This window comes from Parasteatoda tepidariorum, chromosome 5, assembly GCF_982258835.1.
Source record: "Parasteatoda tepidariorum strain Cologne lab strain chromosome 5, Ptep-v5.0, whole genome shotgun sequence".
NCBI classification, from domain to species: Eukaryota; Metazoa; Arthropoda; class Arachnida; order Araneae; family Theridiidae; genus Parasteatoda; species Parasteatoda tepidariorum.
This window is the reverse complement of record NC_141759.1, coordinates 38,895,476-38,914,460: the sequence shown is the minus strand read 5'-3', so window position 1 is coordinate 38,914,460 and position 18,985 is coordinate 38,895,476. Positions and strand designations below refer to the sequence as shown.

The following is an 18,985-nucleotide window of genomic DNA, read 5'->3' as shown; positions in this document are numbered from 1 at the left end:
TTGTTCTTTCTATTATTTCTTATCGGCAACAGTTGTTTATCGCTGGTTTCATTTGAGATAACAATATCGGATAATGGATCGAAGTATTGTCGGTACATTCCTATTTATTATTGATGTGATAATTGCTTGTTTACTCTAAATTTTGTCTAAATTACGATAGCGTCAAATTGAGGCATATCCGTAGTGATAGGTATACCACAAAGAGAATTTCAATATTTCAACGCTTTTGAAGAAAATAGACTTCAATATATATTTACCTCGATCAATGGATAAAAGTCATTACAAGAGATAAAATAAAAATGCAAGCGGGTTTTGTAATTTTCCTTATAAAATTCGTCCCGCAGTGGACTGATCGTTAAGACACGGTTCTCAGCAGATCACCGAAGTCAAGCATCACTGGCTGCGGTCAGTGTGCGAGTGGGTGACCACTTGGATAAGTCTGCGTTGGGACCGAGGGTGTGCGGTATTGGTCCTCGTTAAACTGTTCTACCGTAAAGTGCTCGACTTCGCGTGCAGGTCGTCGAGCTACCGAAGCGAGGGTGCCATCCCCTCTGCAGAGGATCAAAATTGTGATGGCATGTCTTCGGATCATCCTCATGGATGTTTTCCAGACCGTCGCCAATAGCCCACTGTGCAGCTCTAGTGCGACATAAATGAAAAACACCAAAAAAACACACACACCTTATAAAAATCGAAATGCGTCAAAATGACGTGTCCAGTAAACTTAGTGTTAAATTCGCTACCTATAGGGAAAGTTTTTATCACAGACATTATAGGTTTGTAGACGTGCAATGCATTAAATAAATATTAAAATAGCTGTCTTCTTATTTTATATCTAATGTTCTAGGCCAGTTACAGAACTTAGAATCTTTGTACATAAATGATAATCCCAATCTGCATAAGCTGCCCTCAGAACTGGCTTTGTGCTCGAACTTACAGATTATGAGCATTGAGAACTGCCCCCTGTCAGATCTCCCACCTGATGTCACTATAGGCGGGCCCTCTATGGTCATACATGTAAGTATTAGATGATTTTCTTATTTGAGATGTTTAGGTATAATCCTAAGTTAAAAGAATATTGCAGTCGAGCTTCATAAATTATGGAGATTCGTACGTTCGTCAAACTTCGATGAAAGTCATAATTAATTGATATTCTGTGTTGGTTTTATCAGCATTTCATTGAGAAAAAATATGTTCCTGTGATCTTCTGAGCTGGATTTAATTGATAATTATTACTAATTAAAACTAATATAATTAATAAATTTAATTACTAATTAACCTAATTTATAAATTTGATTCATTATTAAAAGAATGTTTCATGAGTGCTCGTTAAATCACGGAGATAATTTTGGAGTACAAAGAAATTTAATTAGCAGGTTGAAAATAATTCAGGTGTGCTATTATTAAAATTTTTTTTTTTGCCCACTCTATTATCAGTATTTAAAAAAGGCACATTTTACAGAACAGAAACTTGTTTAATCCCTTTGGGAAAATGGGTTTTGTTCTAGAATTTTATTACACTTTTCGTCTAGATCAACTTTAACACTGTAATCACAAGCAAAGAGTTGTAATAATAAAAAATTCAAGCTTATGTAAGTTTCAATAAAAAAGCAGCACAACAACATCAAATTAAAAAGGCAGGCGATAGTTTTGGAATTTCTTAGAGTTGATTATTTTCCAGCATAAGTTTTTTATTTTAATACTTTAAATTAATATTATTTCACATAATATTAATTTAAAGTATTTTTATGCTCGTTTTATGATTAACTTATTCATAATTGCTGTCTTGGTAGGGATTTAAATATAAATATTTAAGAAGGAAAAAAATTGTGGCTTCTTCAGTTGTTTGGAATAATCAATTAATCCTGCCCATTGGGAGGCAAAAGGATAAACATGAATTGATGCAATTTTTGAAACCCAGAATTTGAAATGCTGTCGCGTTTATGAAAGTCTATCCCGAAAAGAAAAGGAAAAAAAAAAGTTTTCATCAATGGGTATCCAAAATGCAATAATGCGATCACAATTTTCTCTTTTTTGAATCAAAAAAATCATTCATTGTATCAGGAAAATGGTCATATTGTTTTTCTTTCTGCATGATACTAATGATATTTCGATATTCTTTGTTTCAGTGGCTAAAGATGGAGTCTAGGTTGAGATTCGACAGACCATACTCGTAACCAAAATTATCAAAGGGGAAATAAAATAGGCTTTGTTTTGTCAACGTTTCGCTTGGAAAAAATAAGCTGCTGTCAAATCTTGGGCAATCTTGGCCTTTCAGTGGTCTTCTGAGCTGAAAATGATGATCTCTCTCTCCTTGGCTGGAAATTAAAATAAAAAAAGCTTCATTGGATGGTGATAAGATACCAGAAATAAAAAAAAAAATATAAATATATATATATTAAATATTTCTCATTCCAATCAGTGCAAAATGTTCCAAATGATTTAGAGAATGGTGCGTGCATGCATTTTGTGCATAGATAAATAAAATGGTGTTAAATGTAACTAAGGTGTTGTGATTGTAAAGAGTGGGTTTGTTTACAAGGTTGTAATGAGTATCAATTTGCACTGAACCATATGTAGACAAAATGTTAAATGATGGTTGAAGTCAAATGTATCTATGTGCTGATACTTTTTTTCATGATACATTAAATAAATACTTTTTTTTAAATTTAATTTTGTTCTTAAAATTATAGATTTAGTTAAATGGGTTATTTCATTACAGCTTAATTCATTTTTTTGAAATTATAATTTGAGAACAATGCCTATAGTTATGGGCTGTGATTTATTGTTGATTGTATTTTTAATTTAGAGATTTTTTTTTGTTCTGTTTTGAATTTAATTATCCATATTTATAATTTTCTTAAATGCTTTAGCATATTGTTTGTGATGCACTATATGCACTCAATTAGAAATTTCAGTCGCTGTTTTTACACTTTTTGAAGCAACAAGTTACATGCAAAACTTCATTCCATTTTATATTTTTAGGTGTCATTGTGATTCACGTAATTGCGTAAGATGAAATATTTTTTTAGTGTCAAAACATTTCTCAAAATTATGCTGTTAAAAATATTTTAATACACTAAAAATATTATTTAAGTACTGAAATTTTTTTTAAAAATGTTCTAATTATACAGTATATTGGTGTAAAAATGTGATTTCAACATGTACAGGGTGCCATAAAATTCATGCAAGTAGTATTTGTAAAAGAAAAGGCGTTTTTTAGCTAAAAATTGTGATTTTTTATTTGTTGATTCTTAAAATACAGTACATGGTTATGCCTGGAATATATTATACCCGTTGGTAATTAATTAATTTCTACTCAACTTCCTTGCTATCGCTTGATGCAGGGCCGGATTAAGCGAACGCGGGGCCCTAGACCATTCAAATTTTTGGGGCCCTTAGATTAAATTTTTTCTCATATATTTTTTATTTATTCACATATAAAAGTATTTATATATCTTTTCATTTCAGAAAGCTTGTTTAAAATTAAAATAAATAATAATAAATTAAATTTTACTTTATTTTATTAAATTAGAACTAAAAAATAATCTTATCATTTTGAAAAAAACTGAAAAATCATTGTTTTTCTTAATTTTTTAAAATTTATTTTCAAAAAATCCCTATTTAGGGGGCCTCTAATCATTGGGGGTCTCAGGTCATGGCCTAGTCTGGCCTAATGGATAATCCAGCCCTGGCTTGATGGCTAAAATCTTAGATTTAAAAGAAAAAATGACCTCTAAGTGGGGGTTTTTACGCAATCTAGGCAGCTAAAAATATATTTTTTTACGTTCCGCTCATAAAGTTTCTTTTATATTTGATTATTGAGTAAAATATCACGTTGAATTCTTTTTTATCAGATAAATCATTTTCTATCTGCATTTGCTTTTTAATTCTTTAATATTATTTCAACTCTTATGTTGAATGTTATGTTGAAGTGTAAAATATAGAGTTTGAGAATGAGCAAAATTATAAGCAAAACTTTTAAGCCCTATACTCAATTTTAGATCATTTTTAATTTTTTATTACATCGTTTAAAATCGTCTTTTAGCGTAATTTACACTGATATTATAATTTTTACTTTTTAATGGATTTAGTTTAAGTATTTCGTCGCAAAATCCAATTGAAATTTTTTTATTTTCTGGATAATTTTATTTTCCAGGCTTATTTCCAAACATTTTCAGTTATAATAAACCTGCAATGATGCAATAATTTTTACTATGTTAAAATAATTTCCTAAAATATTTTTTTGCTATGTATTTCATATTTATGAGAATCCCTCTTTAATGAAAATCAAGTTCGTGATTCAATGCTCCACCAACTTTTATCTTATTGTGCATTTAGTGTACATTTTGGGTCAATGGTGTAAATTAAAAAAAATCCTGAATTATTATTTAGGCAAGTATTCTGTAGAGGCAAGTATTCTGTATAACTAAATTGTGTTTGAGTCTATACATAAAGCAATACAAATTTAATTTTAAATAATATTATAAGAAATCAAAAATAATGTAGTAGGCACAATATAATCTAAAGATTTCTATTGGAAATAACTTTTAGTCGTTCCAATATGGAACTTTAAATTTAAGTCCATCTACCGTGATCTTTACTTCAAATAAGAAAATTGCGTGTGAACCAGTGAGGTAAAAGTGAAAAACTGCAACATTCTGACGAGGAAAAGAGCAAAATGGAAAAAAATATTCTAATGAAGGCCTTGGCTCACAAGGGGCTGTCGAACCAGTAAAGAAGAATATTAAATAATATTTCTTCAAGCAGCCGTGTAACCAATAAAAGGAAATTTTATATAAAAACAAATATATATATATATATATATATATATATATATATATATATATATATATATATATATATATATATATATGAAATTGCTTGATTTTTCCTTGTCTTACCACATTTATTTGAAAATGGTATAATTCTTAAAATTGCTAATATTGGCAGCTAATCTTTTAAAGAAAAAATGAAATTCACATTTTTCATTACATATCAAAATAGTCTCAGGAAATTCACGGAAGTGTAACTGAAGGCTCTTTTATTCCGATAACATTAACGAAAAATTAGTTTATACAAGTTTTTTTTTTAAAAGTTATTGTAACTGTTACAATAAAATTTATTTATGACTATCAGACATGTTTTCCAACTTAACCAATAATCATGACTAAAACTTCTCTTCAAAAAAATACAAATATTTGCCAGTTTCAAGGGCTTTTTATCACAGTGCAAAGAGATGTACGACGTTGATCAGATGAGCCTACTTCAACTTCGTGTAGCGTGATTTATTTCATTCTTTAAAGGAATAAACCTTCTTTTTTTCTTCAGTTACCAGGGCGGTTTACTGTGGTATTTAGAATCTCCTTACAATAACCCTCATTTTTAAAATCTTTCGGCAGCCATGATTGGCTAAATGCCCCAATGTCATTCATAAAATCGCAGGATCTGATCGCCAATTCTGATTACCAAAAACGGGAAATAACATGACTCAGCATTTTCCTGATTAAAAACATCATTCGCTTCAAAATATCATAAATAACAAATAACAGTCTGCAAGTTTTAAGCTCTACAAAAATATGCGTCCATTTTCAAGACTCGCCAGGCGTGAATGAAATGTTGAATGATCTCATTCTCATCTGGCAAGTCTTGAAAATGGGCGCCTATTTTTGAAGCGCTTGAAACATGCCGACTGTTATTTGCTGTTTATATACTTTTATAGTGAAAGAAGTTTTAGGTAATATCTTATCGCTTTAGTTTCTTGTGATTATTTACTTAATGACTTCGTATTGTTCAAAATATTGCTCAACAGTGAAAATGCACTGTTGAATAGTGACCCTGAATTTTCAACTGTTACGCTGCTTTCTTTATTTCATTGATTTATTCATATTGTTTATTTTTTGAATGGCACCTAATTTTTAATAACCCTGTGCTTTTTTTTTTTTTTAAATTTCATTACACTAATGGCACAAAACTGAATTCTTAAATGAATTTTGGGGTACTCTGTATAGTTGAAAAATTGTCAATCAGTTATGAAACTATTTTTAAATAACAATTGAGCCTGCTGGATTTGAATTTTTATAAATTATTTAAAATCTCAAGTGACAAATTATTGTAGTCTTCCTTATTGATAATACCAGAGCTGAAAATCTTTCAAAGATCTGTCGTTTTTATTCAGTTTTCATAACTGATTCAATTTTCATGTTTTAAATACTGTTGTAATCTTTGAAAATCGAAATTTTTTCTTCCTTTCTTTAAAAATAGAAAATGTAAAAATAAATTTTTTTTTTTGTTGTTGTGAAAAATGATAGCATATTAAAAGCTGCGCAAAATGAACTATGGTTTAAATTTATTTTTAAATGTTGGCCGATTTTAGTGTACTTTTTTCATTTTCATAACTATTGAAATTTTGAAAATTAATACTGGGTGGCTATAAATAAAATGTATGTGTATAAATACGATACTATTAAAGAGTAAAACTGCAGTTCTATTTCTGTATAGATACATTCAGGACTAAATCAAATAAAATTTAATTGATAACTCTTATGTTTGAAATAAATGATGAAAATAAATAATAAATAATATACAGATTGAAAATAACTGTATAATGTAGTTAAAATAAATGAACTAGAATGCATTAACAATTATTGTAGTGGTATGAGAAGATTTGTCTTAATGATTAAATATGTAATTTATATGTAAAATTTTGTTTTAGATATTTTATTTCAATTATTTTAGATAATGCCTAGTTAAATCAATTTCTCATGTTTGACCTTTTGCACTCAATTAACACCCATACCATAAACATCAAAATTCACCCCTTTGAAATTTAAAATTTTTGTATCTTAATATTTCGTTACCACATTATTTTATGATTATTAGTTATATAAAAAATATTGCATTATATATTTTATATAAATTATACTAGCCTTAATTTAAATTACCCTTAAATTAATTGCTTAATTGCCTTAAATTATACTTGCCTTATGAACTCTGAGTGCGAAGGTTAAAATTAATGGCAATTTATATACCATTTTAAAATACTCTGAGTGCAAGAGGTTAAAAAGAAAGACTCGGAACCAAAAAGAAAGGAATACTTGATAAAGTTGACTCTCAATTTTACTATGAACATGACCCAGCAGAATTTAATAAAAAGAAAAGAATATAAAATGGCACCGAGTTGGAAGATAAATTTTATTAAATTAATGTTTAATTGTCTCTTCTTTTTTTAAAAAAAAAGATTTTGTCAGTATATGAGCAATTCTACAAATAAACGCCAATTAGGCGGCCAAAAAAAAAAAATTTTTTTTTTTGGAGGGGGGGGGGGGCACGATATCTCTACATGAATTTTCTTCTTTTTTACACTCTAAAAAAGCAAGAAAAAATCGTGAACATGAAATTTTTTCTTTGTGACATACTTTAAATGACAAAATACCAATTTTAAATTTACGAACTTTGATTAAATTTTTTTATTTTTGTTTTTTATACTAAAATATAATCTTATAGTATGAAATCTCTATAAATACATTTTAGAAAGACATTATAATAATATTAAATTTATGTAAAAGTCTTTTTATGTGAATAAATGGCTCAGATTTATCTGAGCCATTTATGTATTTATAGAGATTGTATTTATAGAGATTTCAATGATTTATTTAGAGATTTAATGTATTTATAGAGATTTCATACCATAAGATTATATTTTAGTATAAAAGACAAAAATAAAAAAATTTAATCAAAGTTCGTATATTGAAAATATCGGGAAAAATTTAAAATTGGTATTTTGTCATTTAAAGTAGTAAAAAACAAAAATAAAAAAATTTAATCAAAGTTCGTAAATTGAAAAAATCGGGAAAAATTTAAAATTGGTATTTTGTCATTTAAAGTATGTCACAAAGAAAAAATTTCATGTTCACGATTTTTTCTTGCTTTTTTAGGGTGTAAAAAAGAAGACAATTCATGTAGAAATAGCGTGCCCCCACTGAAAAAAATTATTTTTTTTTGGCGGCCTAATTGGCGTTTATTTGTAGAATTGCTCATATGTAGACTTATGGTTTCAATTAAAATGTTTGGAATTGGTATTCTCTGGATTGGAATTGGTATCTAAACATTTAGAGTTTCGTTACGAGCTGAATTTTAATAAATAATTAAATAAAAAATAGAATGGAAACAAGTTGTCTAGCACTTTTGAATAAGCTTTAAATTTGCTCACTTTTAAATTTTTTTATTTAGTACAGTATTTTTCACAAGGTTCACAAGAACCCTTGAAAAATAATAGACAGCACCGTCTTCTGGTAAAACAATCTCGAAACAATATTAGTTAATCTCTGGGATGAGTTTTCGACATGACAGTCATAAAAAACTGGTTATAACTGTCAGAAGTCTTAGATAATACTCACAAAATCGTAAAGCAGGCCAAGTTTTTTTTTACAGTATATTTCAAACACTAAATTAATGCATACAAATATCTAAATATATGCTAGTATATAAACACGTAATTTCACTTTAAACATATAAATATATAAAGGTAGAAATTGCATTTTCAAATATACCCTTACTCCAATTCTAATAATCTATGTAAATTATGAATTTGGTTGATAATTTTGTAAATTTGGTAAAAAGAATTCTGAAATGTATAAAAATTTTACATTTCAGAATTTTAACGATTTTGAAATTTAAAATTTAGCGATTTTCAGTTAAGGAATCATAAACCATTTATTTGTTTATAACTTAAATTTTAAAAAAACATTACTGTTTTTTAAATGAAAATCACTATACAGATTTTTTACACACTTATATTAAGGGTAAAACTTTCAAACAATAACACTTTTAAAAAAGTTCGGAAACCTTGATTTATCTATAGCCACCCTAAATTTTTATGTATATATTTTTTTGCACATTGCTGATTTTCACAAGACCTGATTACTGGTTAAAACTTAAGTGGAATATTTGCGCTCATGATTATTTTTCTTATCAGATTTCTGTTTGAATTCATATAATGCTATGAATCAGAATTTAATTTCTGATACTACACTTGAAACATTTAGTCTACTAAAATAATAGTTTTTAAAGCAATTTTATTCTCTAATTTGCATGTCTGTCACTATATAGCTATTTTTTTATACACAAATTCGGCTTATCAGCACTTGGTTTAACACAATTTATTATGTTAAAAACTTGTAATTTTGCTTTCAAAATAATTGTATATAGTTACACCAGTACTGTAACTCTGTATTTTTTATTTTCACACTGCCGTGTATGCTTTGTTTTTTACCTATATGTCCATGCATGTACAGAGTTAAGTTCTAAAAAGAAAATTCTATGGACATTTTTTAATGAGTGTGATATTAATGTTGGGTTACGAATGTGCCACATGCATGTTGAAGGGCGCATGGATTGGTGTGTACATTATATTTGTTTCAAACATGTTAATTTAACCTTGAGATATTTATTTATGGAATATCACATTTTATTATGAACAAATATGATATTATAAATTAAGAAGGATAATGTTTATGTAATTATGAGTAGTAAAAAAAAATTGTGATTTAGTTTTGAAGTGAAATATTCTTGCTAAATATATTTTTCTGATTTTTAGTTTTGAATGCGGTTTCAATTATGATAAATTTCTTTTATATAGATGGTTACATAATTTTTTTATTTTATTTAGAATGAATTTCACACGTGATAATGAAGATTTAGATTCAGTTACAGAATGTTTAGCACATTTTTATCTACATTTAATACAGAAATGTATCTGTGTTCTGTGTCCTATTATGAATGTCATCGTGAGAAACGAAATTGCTTTTGTTAGTTATTTTGTTGAATTGTTTTCTTTGATATATCCTATCATTCCAAACTGTTTTCAAAGCAAAAATAAAAATTTTAAATCTCTAATTTTCTGTATTTTCCTTCAAGTGATTTGAGTTACTATCTCAAATGAAAAGCTTAATATAGTTTTTCGAAGCCTTTTAAGCCAAAACCTGCTAGAAGAGAGAAGGCCTCAGCACGGATTAATTGAGTTAGTTCAACGTAACGAACATAAACTGCGCAATAGAGGAAAAATAGGAAAGATGCCACTTCGTTTGGACTATTAAGCTGCTTAGTGGGGGAATGCGAAAGATGTCATTGCATTTGGACTACTAAAGAATCAAATTTATTGTTTTTTTATTTTTTAATATCCATCGTTGAACAGCCGACCCAATTTTTGGGTTTACGACTACTAATATTAACTCCGTAGCCTGGTAATTTTGAACCAATCCAGAAGACTAGGAAACTCCTGGATCAGTATCCCCAGAGGTATTGATTTTTTAATGGGAACATGGAGGATTTTGCAACTAGACAGATTTAGCGTGCATCAGTCATCAAAATTTATTGTTTATGGTAAAAAGTGCTGAAATTTAATTTTTATGGTAAAAAGTGTGGAGGCTTTTTCTTCTAGGAGGTATTGTTTAAGCCAGGGTTGGCAGGTTTTTGACATGTGACAGTTTTTGACAGTTTAAACCATGGTTTAAACCGTCACGTCAAAAACCTCACTGTCAAAAATGTCGAAAATGTCAAAAACCTATATTCATATGTGAAATTTAATTAATACATAAAATTTATATATTTTTTTATAAAGGATAGTGTTTCTAAATATGTTCTAGAATAAATAAATTTAAAATTTTGAAGTAACACTTATATTTTGAATAGTAACCAAAATCTTGTACTTTTGAAAGCTCACATCTTTTGTAATATTATGTTTTCATTTTCATGTGTTATTGAAAATCTGCAGTGATATTATTAAGAAATTTATTTAAAACCAAATTTAGTGTATAATATAGATTATACTAAAAATTAGACATTTTTAAAGATAAACATTAGCAGTTTTGTACATTAGACATCTTTTAAAGAAAAATCTTTTAAACTGGTTGGGCACATGCAATATTCACAATCAGGGAATTTTTGTCTATTTTTAGCTCTTCTAAAGTAAACTGAGGGGGAGGGGGATTAGTGAACTGCTTTCAACATACTTTGTTTGGTGGTGGAAAAATGTTCAAAACTAGTTATGTGCTACAGTATGCTGCGAGGAGCAAATGAACTAGACTATTGAATTTTGAATTAAATTTCTACTTCCATCATTTAATTTTGATTATGTAATGTGATGCATGTTCTAATTTTTAAAATTATGTATTTAATTAGGGTAATTAAAAAATTTCCATAATAATTTGTTTACATATTTCATGGATCAGTGACTGTAATGTTCTTCTGTTTCGTTTGACTTTTGTGATTGGTTGTTAGTTTTTCAGAAAAATCAGTAATTCTGAATTTTAAATCTTAAATTTTTTTTAATTCATAGTTAACATAAGACAATACAAATTTAAGTGCTTTCTGTTAAATACACAGAGAAGTTAGTGTCGATTTACAGTATATTCAGCCTATTCATTTACTATGCTGAAAATTTAGTTTATCCAAATACTTGTGAATTTCATTTTGTTGAATACTATATAGTTTTGTTGAATATCTAAATATTCAGGCTGTTGAATAATTACTTCTTACTTTCAAGATATACATTATTTGTATTCTTAATACAAGTGGAGAAAAAAAAATTAAGAGATGAAAATTTTTTAAAATGATAAGTGTAATAATTATAAATAAATATAATAAACAATATGAATTATATTTATCATTATTCATAAATATAACTACTTGTAAATTCAAATTAACATACTGGATAATAAAGATATTCAGTCTAACATTAAAAAAAATTTTTATACACTTGTATCAAGTTTGTATTTATACAACAAACCTTGTAAGTTCCTTATAAATATAAATATTAGTTAAATGTTCCTTATATGTCAAAAATGCATGGTAATAAACTTTTAATTTTCTTAAATATCAAAAAAAAAATTTTTTTTCTTCTCAAAATAAAAATATTTAAACAATTTTTGTGCAAAATTTTTCTGAGCATGCATTTGAATATAAATTTCTGAGATTTTAAATCTGTTATTTTACCTTAATTTTAATAAAAAAATATTTTAAAACCTGCTGATTACCTATAGTATAATTAAATTTCCATATAATGCATGGCAACTGTTGGTAGTTTTGAAGTTTATATATTTTCTTGGCAAACTTCAGTTTTTGACGTTTTTGACGGTTTAAACCAGTATTATACCCTTGTCATGTCAAAAACCACTTTTTGACGTCAAAAACCCAACCCTGGTTTAAGCCCACCAAGAAAAATAAAAGAAGCCACAGTTTAAGTGCCTTATGCTTGAAACGAAGCCATAACTTTAAACTGCATATACCATTTTGCCGTGACGAATTATCTGGGCTTAAGATGGAACAAATAACTAAACATTGTAAAATTTATTTAACTTTTTAAAAACTACGAAATTGGCAAGATTTTTCCTTCTAAATATTTCTAACATCAATAAATAGCTCTCCATTTTTGCAAACTTTTAAATTTTTATCCAGCCCAGATAACGTACCTTTGGAGTAAGTTCTAAAATATTAAAAATTTAGACCACAAACGCTTTTCATTTTCAAACTGTGGCTTTTTTTCCACATTGACGTATTGTACAATTTTCAATATAAACATACAGAGAGCTGTCTAAAAAAAGATTAAACCTCATACCTAACAATCATGGCTATAACTGTTACAAAAATATATCAGTTTGGAAAATAGCATACTATTCGTAAAAAAAAGAAGAAAAAAAATTTCATGCGACTACATAGCTTTCGAAAAACTGCCTTAAGTGAAAGAAGGTTCTAAGTAGCTTAGAAGCAGGGGTGTGATGTAGAGCCGGAACGCACAAGTACGACGTACCGGTATTTTTTAGCCAGCTATAACGCCGTTTTAGTACTTTAATTCGAATATATTTTTAGAATCTTAATCAAAAATAAAGTAAAGGCAGTATATACACATAAGGGACCGTAGTTAAATATTTAACCCTTTCCAGAATAGAAAATTTCGATTGAAAATTTTAGACAGAACGTTAGCAAATACAACTTTAGACAGCATATTCTAAGTGAAGCGACATCTTAATCTCGTTGTTGTTTAAAAAATAGTGGTTGCGAAGCGTTTAAGAGCAGTTGGTTTTACATCTCTATGGTTTGTAACATTTGTTGAATTAGTGTTGTCAGACTGGCTACAATGCATTGGAAAGCGTTGATCGAGAAAAAAAACACAAACGCTATCAAAATCAAACGAATTATTACTGGGGTAGACTGTTTATTTTATTTTCATTATGCAAAATCAATGTTTTTTTTAAAAAATAAATACTGATGAACTTCTCCTTTTTTCCTCCGGCATCAAATAGATTTTGATGCTTTTAGTCCAGCCTCCTCTGCAGTGATTCGTTTGCTTTGAATAAGTGCTTTTTGTTGCATTTATACAAGTACTTGATCTTATCTAGTTCAGGTGTTGGGATTTTAAAGCTACAGTTTTATTTTCAAAATGATATTTTTTTTTTATTTAGTTTATTTTTTATCTGAATGTACGAGTTTATAAAGAAGGTATAGGTTTATATACATACATATACACTTGTCTGCCCAGTTAAAAATAACACTTAAGACAAGACAAAAAAACAAACAAACAAAAAACATGGTTTTAACGTAGTGCACTATAAACGGAAAGTATAATCGCATTCTTCCTACCATTCCTTACGCAGCAGAGAAGTGAGAAAACTTACACTGGATTGAACAAAAATCCTTGTTAATAATATTTAATTAAATTGCATAAAAAGTGTAGCCTGTAGAGAAAAAACGATTGCAAATTTGGAAATAACGACTCAAAAATATCCAAGATTCATTTTGTAGTGTATCTACTACTGAAAAAATATAATTCCAATTCACTAGTATATAAGATATGTTAACTCTATTTCTACGGTGGGGTATCTTTTCATAGATGAAGGTTGACATTCCACTCTCCCCACATTGGTGACCCTGACATGATGTGAACATGTCTACCTTGACAGAAACTCCCACTTCGTTATGAACATGCCTACTTCGATGAATGGTTCACATTGAACAGTTGACTTTGCTACTTGTGACTGCGACACTACCCACCTCCTCGAGCTGTTGCTACTCAATCTCGATGACACACTACGTTGGCGTGTATACACTCGGCTGCTAATGGCTGCACAGGAGCAACCACGACTATGAATTTAATACAGCTCTCTCGGCTTCTCACAAAACAGCAATGAATCAACTAGTGGTATCCTTTCATCGAATTCTATCACAGATATAATTCTGGAGGGGGAGTACTGTAGTGTTAGTGTATCTACCACAACAAAAATATAATTCCAATTCACTGGTATATAAGACATGTTGACTTTTTAGTAACACGTTAATCACAAAAATTCTACTCAAACAATGAAAAACACTGAATGATTGTATAGAATTTTAAATTTGATGCTTATTGTATAGAATACTTAATCAGTCATGGGTGTTAAGATTTGGGATTTTGTAATTTTACCCTATTTTTATTTCCTTAATTCTGCATTACGGCCATTCTGTATTAGAAAACCAGCACTTTCAAGTCACAAAACAATAATGAGAAAAAAAATTGCTTTCCTTCATGTCATATGTAAAGCTGTTTTACTTCTTTTTATTTTAAAATTGTTTTGATTTAAAAATGAAATTTTTTTCCACATTTTTATTTTTAGTGATTATAATTTTTTTTTTGTGGATATAAATCTTACTTAGAATTTTTTTTTTTTGTGTGTGGATATAAATCTTACTTTGATAATTTTTTTGTGTGGATATAAATCTTACTTTGATCATTTTTTTTTTTGGTGGATATAAATCTTACTTAGATCATTTTTTTTTTTGGTGGATATAACTTTGATAAATTGGTAAATTTTTTTACAGTAGATAAAGTTTGTGAGACATAGATCATAAGTAGATATGATGAAAAAAAATGTGATTGATTGATTTTAACAGAAAACAAAATTAATGGAAATGATACTTAGATTCATAGTTCAGGACAGGATAGGTAAATGCTTCTCAAATAAATTCTCACAAAATATGTTGAAAATAAAATAAATTGAAAGTGATATTAATCAGAATAAAACTTTTTTATTTTGGATAATAATAATTCAGAGTTCAAGTTGTAAAAAATAAAAATATATATTATCCTAATATATAATTATATTGTATTTACAATAATAAAAAATAAAAATGGCCGAGAGGTATTGGCTGCCAGGACTAAGCCTCACAAGGCCACCTCTGATCATTGAAATACCGAAAATGCAAGTGGTATGTACAGATGTTGCAGAAAAATATGGAAACACACCTGTACTAACTCTTTGTAAGCAATTTCTCTTTTAACAGCAAGCTTTTTGGGAGATTTTACATGGCAAATCTGTTGGCACAATTTGAAAGATCGTGCTTGAAGTTTTCAGAAATGAGGTCTTTTTTGCCCATGAAAAACTTACATCGACCAAAATGAGCGTTGGAAGTTAAAAGCTTCTTTTCCTTTTCAATACTATTAGAATTAAAAAAGCATTCTAATATAAATATTGCAATCGTATAGAATGATTTCAGAATTACTAGTATTAAAATTGGAAAAAAGTTATTATCGTTTTCTCCTCATTTTGGTCGATCCTAATTTTGCATGGGTAAATATGACCCCATGTCTAAAAAGGTTCAAGCATGATCTTTCAAATTGAGCCAACAGTTTCGCCATGTAAAATCTTCCAAAACATTAAAAAAAAACAAAACACATTGCTTACATAGCATTACTATAGAAGTGTTTCCAAAATTTTGTCTAATCCCTCTAGATGTTAGAATATTCTCCAAGAAAAGTTAAGAAATCCATGCGTTAGCCACTGTTTTAAATTATTGCCATGGATCCTTTTCTTAGAAATGTAAAAATCTTCTTTCAAATGTAAAAAAGTGTCTTTTTAATAAAGTCAACACATTTTAGCAATCACATTATGCTAAAATTTTGAATTCTATGCAAATATTAGACAGATGTAGATGGAATCGCTGAAAATAGATTGTTTCTGAACTGAAGTCAAAGTTATTAAATATAAAAATTACTGATTATATTTATGATTTTTTTTATTGAGAAAAGGATTATATGAAACAATAATTTAATTTTAAAATGACAGAAAATGTGTTATGCATATACTATGCATTTTTTTGGATTTGCCATATCCAAAAAAAATGGCGCTTACGTCATAAAGCAAGCCTTTTACATGGCAGTAGACACCATTATTAAGAAGTTATTAAAGTTTTTTAAAATTGAAAATCTCCCTAGCCAAACCACAGGTCTTGTGTAGGATGACCTACTTACATTTCTAGTCTATATCATATACGTAGTGTTTTGTAAGGACTGTTCTTAATACAATTTTTTAGAATCCATTTTAAAAAAAATATACTTATTAAGGGTTATAAATTAATATTTAAACTAGAGAATCACAGGCAATGAAAGCAAAACTGAGAATATCAAATCCAGTTTGACTGTCTGATAATACTTGAAAGTGTTTCTTATAATGCTCTTTTAACTCCTCTCTGTTTCCTCCGCTAATCAAATAGGTTTTCATATTTTTCATTAAGTTTTCCTCATTAGTGAAAACACATTTGATTGCCAAAGAAAACAAACAGGGGTTGAGAAACCAAAATTAGTAATGCTTTCTACATTAAGCAATCAAACAGGTTTTGATGTTTTTTATCTAGTTAGTCTTGCTCACTAGGGTTTCATCAGATTTGGATAGTCATTTTCTGTTCATGTTTTTTTTGCTTAAACATGCATTAATTGTGTGTAAGTATTAATTTGTGATTCCTAAGGTGAATTCTTTTTTGATATAATTTATGACAAGGATTCTAAGAATATATATACAGGGCAGTGGCTTACTGAATAAAGGGCCCTATGTAATTATGTCAACCTTAATATTATTACTCGAAATAATTGCAAAAGGGTTTGCTCTTTACAAGTAAACATTGGCTGCAGAGCCGTGGTGACTGAGGGCATAGAGCGTTCGCCTTCCAATGAGGTGAGCCGGGTTCGAATCTCAGCGATGGCTGGTCAATATCAATTCTGCACCTGGCTCGCACGGACCACAGTGACGACATAAAATATCCTCACTGGTGGACAGAACATGGGTTAGAGACCCTTGCTGTCAGGCTAACTAACAGTGAGAGGTTTTCCACTCCATGGAACTCAAATGCCGGTTAATTCCATCAAAAAATTCTCTGCCAAGGCAAATTTCTCCCCAGTACGTGATTCAGGAGTTCCCTTGTCTTCTGGAGTGGGTTCAAAATTACAAGGCTACAGAGTTGAACATTAGTAATTGTAAACCCAAAATTGGGTCAGCTGTTCAATGATGGCTATATACACACACACACACATATATATATATATTCTTATTTACAGCTAACATATTTTGTAATAATGTCAATGTTTTGAGCAGTATAACCAATTTGGTTTTAATTCCATTGTAAAGTTTTTTATAATCAACGCAGCATTTAAAATTTTTTCATTGAGAATATTTTAATGGTGTTGACTGTATGTAAATTAAATCCCCACCCAATAGTTTGGTGCAGCAATTCCATACAATTGGTGCAACAAATACTTTTATATTTTTAAATTTATTTAGAATATCAATTTTATCTGAAATTGATAGTCATGTTTGTTTTGATACATAAACATAAATAATTTATGAATGACAATAAAATGATTAAAATTAAGCTATTGTTCTACATTAGTATTAAATATCATTGGTGCAAGTCTAATGTAATTTTGTGAAAAATGTTACTCTTTAAAGTAAATATGGCAAGATTTCTTTTTTCTTTTAAAGTTTGATTTGGAGCAGAATGCAGCAGAGCTAATACATATATTGGCCTACTTCCCAACTACTACAAAACTTCTGTAGTTTCAGAAAGATTTTTCTAAGTGGTATCAAAGGTAGTGTATTCTTATTTTAATAAATTATTAATAAAGGAATTTTGTCCACCACTACAAATAAATAACTTAAGCAGATATATAATATACAGGTAGACAATTGTTCATATTAGTTTTGATAAAAATTTCAATAATTTCTGTTTCCTATTGCCACAAAAAAAAAAAAAAAAAATAGTTAGCCTAACCCACAGATTTAAATGGGTGTGTATTGAGCAAATTTTGAGAAAATTGTCCATTTTGGAACAATTACTTTATTTATAGTTTAAGTAAAAAAAAAGTCAAAACAACGAAACATTAAAATAACTGCCTTTTTCTTGATACTGTCCCGTATACTAGTTAAAGAATGTTTTTAACTAATTTAAATAATTTTCAAAAAAAGGATAATTAACTATATTCATAGTCACAAAGATTGAATAGCAACATCTCTTTTTAAAATAATGAAAACTAGATTATAAGCAAATCCTTTTATTCCTAATTACAATAAGCCACAATTCAAAAACAAAACTAATTATTTTATCAAAATTTCTGCATCATCTAGTTTAAGCTTTAAAACATTTACTGTCCATGTTGTGTCTGCTTCCTGTTTAAACGCATCAATTACTAAGAATCCCGCTTTTTTCGGTCCTGCTACTGGAATATTAATATTTGCTGCATCTTTTGTGATCCGATTACTTCGATCTAGCAAACTAGGATTACACCAAGTAACTGGTTTGCCTAATAGTTCTACAGATGGATTATGTTTTAATAAATCCTCTATAGAGGATTTGCAAACGGTTGAATTTCCTATACTATCTTCAATTTTCTTTCGAAGGTACATAGATCCAGCTGCGATAGAAAGAGCTGTAAATCCCAATGCAGCAAATTTTTTATGAGTATATTTCAAGATGTTCATCCTGCAGTGTTAGTAAGCTTATTGATGAATTAAATTTACTAAAATTAAGTTTAAAAACATTCCTTTATTTAATTTTCAACGATTTCAGACCAAACAGCAACGAAAATAGCATGCTGAGAGTTGAATTGTTTACAATTTGTTTATTTACATCCGGTTAAGAATTCTCAAAAAGCTTTCAACTACCTGTTTTTACTCCTATGAGG

General features: G+C 28.6%; 2 protein-coding genes across 3 annotated transcripts in view; one reads left to right on the top strand and one right to left on the bottom strand.

The window, feature by feature from the left end:
* The window catches only part of LOC107447237 (uncharacterized), a 113,786-nt gene extending 111,603 nt beyond the window's left edge, over positions 1–2,183 (top strand). For both annotated transcript variants that reach the window (XM_071184951.2, XM_071184952.2), the window contains exons 14-15: positions 848–1,017; positions 2,130–2,183. In XM_071184951.2, coding sequence (XP_071041052.1) covers positions 848–1,017; positions 2,130–2,177 — 218 coding nt within the window. In that variant the 3' untranslated portion in view covers positions 2,178–2,183. The remainder of the gene's footprint in view (positions 1–847; positions 1,018–2,129) is intronic.
* A 16,215-nt stretch (positions 2,184–18,398) lies between these two features.
* LOC122270288 (uncharacterized) lies at positions 18,399–18,782 on the bottom strand. Its single transcript, XM_043047045.2, has one exon. It carries the CDS (start codon positions 18,780–18,782, stop codon positions 18,399–18,401), a length of 384 nt encoding a protein of 127 aa, XP_042902979.2.
* Between the last annotated feature and the right edge of the window lie 203 nt (positions 18,783–18,985).